Here is a 6897-nt window from a genome sequence, read left to right as displayed (position 1 = left end):
GGGTGGATGCCATCAAACCACGAGTTCTTGAGAATGAATCCTCCAGTATATCCTTGCTTGGTACGGAACAGGTCATTGTAGCCGACCAGAGTCATCACGTGGCCACCTTCTGGCGTCATCACGTGACTGGTGATGAATTCGCCGTCCATGTTGTAGTTCTCTCCCATTTCGATTGGAACGCAGCAAGGCGTCATGGATAACTCAGGTGGACACAAAGTGCATTCCATTGAGGCTGGATTGCATCGTCCTTGAGCAGCAAGCTCACCGATACAGGGATAGTAGTGCGTCGTGTACGGTGTAGCTGTCGTCAACGACATAGCTTGGCGGTGCTTCAGCATCGTGTGCTTGATCGACATCTCGTCCATTAGAGTATCCATCTTCTTGATCTTGAGACTCAACGGGTTGGTCTGGCGCTTCTCGGATGTCAGACCAGGACACACGGTGTCGTTACCATCGTCGGGGTAGTATGGGCAGATGGAATGTGGATAGATATTGTCCTTCAAGCCATTCATCAGGTACACCAGTAGCGTGGCGTCACCTCCCTCGGTCGAGTTCTTCCAGATGCCGTTGCCTGGGATCAAGCACGCCACTTGTTGCGGAGAACCAGGAGGACCAGCACACAGACGTAGGACTTCGGCGCCGTACGCTTGCTCCGAGATCGCCATGTACTCGTCTTCTTGCAGCCAGCCGTGAGCGATTCCTTGCTGTCTGTAGCTGTTTTCTAAGACTCCAACGGTGGCAAAGTCCCAGCACGTGCCGCGTTCGTCCTGCGTCTTCAAAGGAGTGACGTAGTCGACCGCAAACTTGGTCGGGAACTTCTTGGCCTTCTTCAACTTCTTGCCGCTGTTCCAAGTCGAGTCTTCATCGAGCATACCAACAGACGACATGGCATCCCTACAGCGACACTAGTGTAAGTACTTCGAAGTATCAGCATAATAGACTCACTCATCCAATGTCCCTCACAGTTGCTGCTGCATCTTGGCGAGGACTTCTTGCTGGGATACCAAAGCGTTGTGCATCGTGACACAGCTCACGCCAGCGACCCCCAGCGCTGCAGCGAACACCATGACCCCCCACGAATGGCGACGGTGGCTGCTGACTGGACGGTCAATAAAGGCGTCCTCTTCACGCGCAAAGTCGACGGCCTCCGTGCCGTAGCTCTTGATCATTTTGTTCCGCCGTCGCTGGACTTGTCGGATCTTCCGCGAATCAGGAAATGATGTGCGATCAGGGAACGGGCGACGGGGCACCCGACCCGATGAGTGTATCAGCTGGGTTTATTTAGACTTTCATTATGGACACTGTTTGCTCAAGACAGGTCGAAGCCTGCGTTGGCTCTAATGGCGTACAGCAGCTTCTTGCGCATGGCTTCTCTATTGGAGTACGCTGGCAGCTTGAGTAGGTTCATGCACGTTGCACTGGACGGCAACCGGTCGTCGTCTTCAACACGCACCTGGTGGATGCAAATCTGCGGTTGGAGCTTCGAAAAGCCCAGCAACGGTTGACGAGAGCAACTTGTGATGAACTTGAGCAACGCAGCGCGGTCTTCCGCTGTGAAATCTTCCCGTACGATTTCCCAGAACCACTGGACAATCCGTTGAGACGGATGATAGCCACCGCCGTACACGGTGTGACGCTCCCAGTCGTCGATGTTGATGTTCGTAGCTGAGCCACCGATGAGCATCTGCAGCTCAGCAGGGGCGAACATCTGAATCCAAGTGCCCGGGATCAAATCCCGAAAGCCCTTGAGGAATGCGGCGCTCTCTGTGGACGACAACACGTTCAGCTTGTAGTTGGCCATCAAGTGGATATACCGAATCCGGTTTTCGTTTGTGACCGGGATGTTGGCTCCATCAGGGACGAGGTTCCTTGTCACCATTTGGCCGAACTCCATCTCGCTCACACTGAATGTCAACGACAGGTCCTCCACGTTGCCATTGTAGTGCTTGAGTCTCATCAAAGACTTGTACAGCTCCGGGTCCAACGAGTGCAAGTCGTCAATGTAGTTGAACTTGCCTAGAAGTTTGTTCAGGAAGAAAGCTGCAAACTGTGGCTCCACCAGGATGTTTTCGTACACGGCTTTGGCCAGCACACGGCCGAGGAAGCGATAACGATCTAGAGCCTCCTTGCGTGTGTCCACAATGTATCTCGCGCCAGGATTCGGGTACAGTAAATGCTCTTCTGTCTCCAGGAAGAAGCCGTACTCTGGCGAGAAAGCGCTCTTGGTCAGACTGTCCATAAACTCCTTGAACACGCCGCCGCCGTCAATACCAGCCTCTTCTAGCCCTTGCTCGTTGACGAACGTGACCTTGACACGCGACTTGAGGGCTGCAGGAGACATCGTATCGCACACTTTCTGGAAGAAATCAAAGCTGTCGTCTACAATCTCATCGCGTTTCACTCGCACCTGCAAAGCTCGTGAAAACTCGTCACGAATATGACCCAGTTGTGCCTTCCCGTCTTCCAGCAGCTTCTGGAAGAGTTGGACGCGTTCGTTGAACGACAAAACTTGCGGAATCGTGACGAGGATTAACGCTGCACGTGCGTAAGGAGACGACGCCTTTCCATTCATCAGCATGTAGATCGCGTGTGCATCGTGGTTCCCGTCTTCCTTCATCAGCTCAAGATCCACGATCTCCTTGACGACAGGCATTGAAGGCCACAGCCACGCTCCATCAGGCATGAAGCGACGTCGGCAATCGCGGTCGTAGAGTTGGTTGAACAGCTTGATAGATGACACAACCGCCGAAAACAACACCAGCTCCTTTTCATCCATGCTGTTGACTGAAAGTGTGTTGTTGCTGGTGATTGTCCAGCACGTGTCGTAGATAAACTGCTTCAAAAACGTCACGATGGCTTCAACTTCAGTCAAACGGAGTGGCCACTGTCCATCGTAGAATGCCTCATCGTCCAGACCCAGCAGCATGTGACTGTAGACGACATTGAAGACTATCAGCACCTGCAACTGCAACGTCGTAAACGCCAGCGGACCATTGGTGAGCGATTCTGTGGGCCGTTGCGCTGTGATGTTCTCAATTCTCGGTTTTATCCACTGCCACATGCTGTTGACCAGGCTTATATTGTTCGCAGGGACAATAGGGTTGCCAGCAAACTGCTCGACAGTCATTGCACTTAGCAAAGCAAACAAAGCTGGAGGTGGATTTGCAAACCTCGCAGCAACGCTCAGGACGTAAGATCTTCCAGTTGACAATAGCATTGTAGTCAGGACATGGCAGAACTTAGCAACAGCGTTCTCTCCGTGCTCCAGTGGCTCGTTAACGTGCAACAGAACGTCCAGACATCGAGTACTAAAGTTGGAATGGCAAATCTTTTGCCACTGAGCACGTACGCTGGCTTCGGACTTGCCCAGCGCTAGGACACCAAGTCGAACTTCTTCGTCCGATGCGAAAATTCCGGCGGACAGATACGTTGGAGGCACGATCGGGACTTCTGATTCATTATCCATATCGTAATCTTCCTCGGGTGCCATCGGATCCTGCTCGGTGTGCTTCACATCGAACGCCCATTGCACCAGTGAGGGCGTCACCAAGTCTGACAATACAAACGGGACGACATCGACAAGTGCTGCATCAAACGAGCACAAGGACGTCAACTCCACGACATTCCCGACTATAATTGCACGATGTTGCCACGACAGTGTCGTCATATCCAGATTATCGCGAAGTTGCTGAACCACGGACGCCCAAAAGCAGCCCGACTTGTTGGCACTTTCAGCTACAGCAGACGTCACAAAGCTTGTGATAGGTGAGCTCACAGATGACGCAGAGAGTAGAATTTTCTTCGCAAAGTGTCGCAATACCTCGGACGCTCGCTCTTGTTGGCCTTGAATCGACAATCTTAACGTTTGAGCCGCGATATTGGCAGCCACTTGAACCAGCCTGTCATTCTCCACACGAGATACGCCTTCCTCTGCCTGCTGCGCTATGCACGCACTCATCGCATCAAAGATCCCGTATCGCGCGGTAACGCCTAAGTGATACAACACACTCGACAGCGCCGTCTGTCCCTCGGGCGTCGGATACTTCGAGACATTCGTCAACGTGTCCAGTAGCAACAAGTACGGGTTCACTGCCACCGCCGGGTTCTTTACCGACGTCTTCAACTGCTCTTGTACAAGAGTCTGCAGTGCGATCTCACTCATCCGCGTGACTTGAAACACCCAGCATGCGTCTTTGTCCGCTTCGAGGAAATTGGTCCCGTTCTCCCCTTTTAAACAGCTCACGAGCAGCATAAACACCAAATAGTCCTGTACTTTGCGTACTCTTTCGGCTGCCACTCGACTGTGAACTGCAAAGAGGAATTGCCGAAGAAATTGCTGAAGCTGTGGGGTAGGAAGCGCGTTGCTCTGAATATCTCCAGTCAGCACCGTCAGCGTGAGCTGCTGCTCCAATTGGTTGAATATCTCAGCTCTGGCCCGCTCCGCGGCTCTCAGACGACGATATTGGGCTTGAATACGGGTACTGGCGGCCGTACGTTTCTTCATGGCGTGGCGTTCCTCCCGCGCCAACCGGTTCTGCAGCATGAGCTCTTGCTTGGAGCCAGCCAGCACGTCGTCTCGACCTCTGGAGCTCGATAAAGACGCGAGACGCGCGCTGTAGCCTGTTGTGGGCTTCTTGCGGCCGCTAAGATTTACCTTGCGCGAGGACTTGAAGCTCCCGTCGAACATAGTAGCTTTTCTCGATGAATATGAGGGTGAATAAGATGAAATGTAGGTGAGGAGAGAGACGATAGCGAGAGGAAGACGGTGGTGAATACAGTTTGGAAGGAGTGAGCTTGGTTCTGACGTAGCACGGCGACGACGAGCGTATCTACGAGTGCGGAAGGCGTGTCTTCTCGATCCTTCCCAAAACAAGGAATGAAGGTCTCTTTGAAGCGTGCTACGTAATCGTACTTATTCGAATTATTAGTTTTTACCAATCATAGAGCGACTTTACGTGACTGATGCGATTGGCTAAAACGACGTTTTGATGTGCAAACCGTTGCAATTGCATCCGTCGATCATAGATACACTTTGATCTTCTCGCACTTGTCCGCTACATCATGGCCGACGGCTACGGAGCAGTGCAAATGACGGACGAACGCGATCCTTTCGTGTCACCAATTCCACTCCAACTGGCGGCGACTAGAAGCCGATCGTGGGGGCCGTTGGTTCTCGGTGCAGCGCTGGGCGTCGCTGGACTAAGTTACGCTGCGATGATACACAGTTCTCTGGCCGCTCAGCAAGAGATTATCGCCAGTATGCAACATCAAATGTGAGAAATCGAACGGTATTGCGATTGCAAAAATGTTGTATCTGACGAGGTCAAATGTTAGGGAGGCGATGCATTCCGCGGTGACGACGCAGAGTGCGACGACGACGTTCCACAAGGACAGCAAGTTCCCGTCCAAGTTTGCGGTCGACTACGTAACCCCGCTGAAGACACAGGACGAGCGCGGCACATGTTGGTATTTTGCTACTGTGGCTGTGCTGGAGAACAGCTACCGTCAACAGGGAATCGCTCGAGGATGGCTACAGGAAGACGAGTTCTTGGCATTGTCCGAGCAGGCATACGGCGCGGAGGTTCTTCGGCTGTGTGCTGGACCCCCAGGCTCGCCGCAACAGGTGGCGTGTCTGATCCCTGGCAATGAGATCTGGAAGAACTCCACCGACGGAGGCGACGTCACGGAGTTGATGTACCTGATGAACGGGCTCAAAGACAACATCTTCCCGGACTCCATCTGCCCGTACATCCCCGATCCGGGTAACGACACCGTGTGTCCTGGTTTGACACCTGAAGCGCGCAAAACCAATCCGTTGAGCATCACGATCAAGAAAATGGACACTTACTTCGACCAAGTGTCTGTCAAACACGCTCTCGTCAAAGATAAGCGGGCCATGGCGATTTCCACGGCCATGCCGTACATCACGCACTACTATCCCTGTATCGGCGAGTTTGCAGGACAAGATAGTTGCAATCCCGCCTCAACGGAATGCACTGTGTGTCCACCAGAGTTATCCATGACGACGTGCTGCGTTCCGATCGAAATGGGAGAGAACTACAACATGGACGGCGAATTCATCACCAGTCACGTGATGACGCCAGAAGGTGGCCACGTTATGACTCTGGTCGGCTACAATGATCTGTTCCGTACCAAGCAAGGATATACTGGAGGATTCATTCTCAAGAACTCGTGGTTTGATGGCATCCACCCTGCGCTCGGACCGAGACACGCTCGAGGCAGTCACAGTCTCAAGTACTGGATGCAGGAGATCACGGACTGGGAGGAGGCTAGCATGTGTCCGAACAGCTACGACCCGGAGAATTGGTATCAGTGTGGCAACACGGCTGAGGTGATCAATGCGAGACGTCATGGAGATCCTGGAATGAACATCCCGTTGCCTATCAAGCACTCGACCACCATAAGTGGAGGTGTGGAGTCGTGTTTGTCTGAGGAGACGGAGCTGTACGCGAGAGTGAGTCTACAGCCGTTGCATTTGCGCTGCACGGATCCCAACTTCTGCGTCGTAAGTGATGACTTCACGTACTTTGTGCGCAACTCGACACAGTGGGGAGACCGTATGCTGCGCATGTGTTTGTTTGAGTACAACACGGCTACACAGAACTCGACGGAGCTGTGTCTCCCTCCGATGTTGGCGCAGAAGATCGCGTACGTGTTGTCACCCGTGGCGGACGAAGTGCGTGAGAACGACCCGGACGTGTGCGGCTTCTACTTCTACCCGTACGAAGTGCAGCAGCAATACAAGGCGCAGTTCGGCAACTTCTACGTCAACAACTTCGAGATCGAGTGGCACGCGCAGTCGTACGCCGCGAACAAGGCGTCCTACCCTGGTCTGGACTACAGCGACGTGGAGAAGTCGACGCGCAAGCAGAACCA

The 6897-nt window shown here is 53.2% G+C and overlaps 3 protein-coding genes across 3 annotated transcripts in view; 1 reads left to right on the top strand and 2 right to left on the bottom strand.

The window, feature by feature from the left end:
- PPTG_11605 (hypothetical protein) overlaps positions 1–1169 on the bottom strand; it is a gene marked incomplete at both ends in the record, with an annotated part of 1951 nt that extends 782 nt beyond the window's left edge. The window contains 2 exons of the mRNA XM_008907716.1: positions 65–894; positions 964–1169. Of these exons, the coding sequence (XP_008905964.1) occupies positions 65–894; positions 964–1169 (1036 nt within the window). The remainder of the gene's footprint in view (positions 1–64; positions 895–963) is intronic.
- Positions 1170–1309: 140 nt separating this feature from the next.
- PPTG_11604 (hypothetical protein) lies at positions 1310–4687 on the bottom strand (the record flags this gene model as incomplete). The annotated part of the gene is made up of 1 exon (XM_008907715.1): positions 1310–4687. The coding sequence occupies one exon, from the start codon at positions 4685–4687 to the stop codon at positions 1310–1312; it is 3378 nt and encodes a 1125-aa protein (XP_008905963.1).
- Positions 4688–5013: 326 nt separating this feature from the next.
- PPTG_11603 (hypothetical protein) lies at positions 5014–6705 on the top strand (the record flags this gene model as incomplete). The annotated part of the gene is made up of 3 exons (XM_008907714.1): positions 5014–5273; positions 5335–6669; positions 6699–6705. Exons 1-3 carry the CDS (start codon positions 5062–5064, stop codon positions 6703–6705), a joined length of 1554 nt encoding a protein of 517 aa, XP_008905962.1. The 5' UTR covers positions 5014–5061.
- Between the last annotated feature and the right edge of the window lie 192 nt (positions 6706–6897).

Source organism: Phytophthora parasitica (assembly GCF_000247585.1).
Source record: "Phytophthora parasitica INRA-310 unplaced genomic scaffold supercont2.27, whole genome shotgun sequence".
NCBI lineage: Eukaryota > Oomycota > Peronosporomycetes > Peronosporales > Peronosporaceae > Phytophthora > Phytophthora nicotianae.
This window is presented reverse-complemented; position numbering and strand designations above follow the sequence as displayed.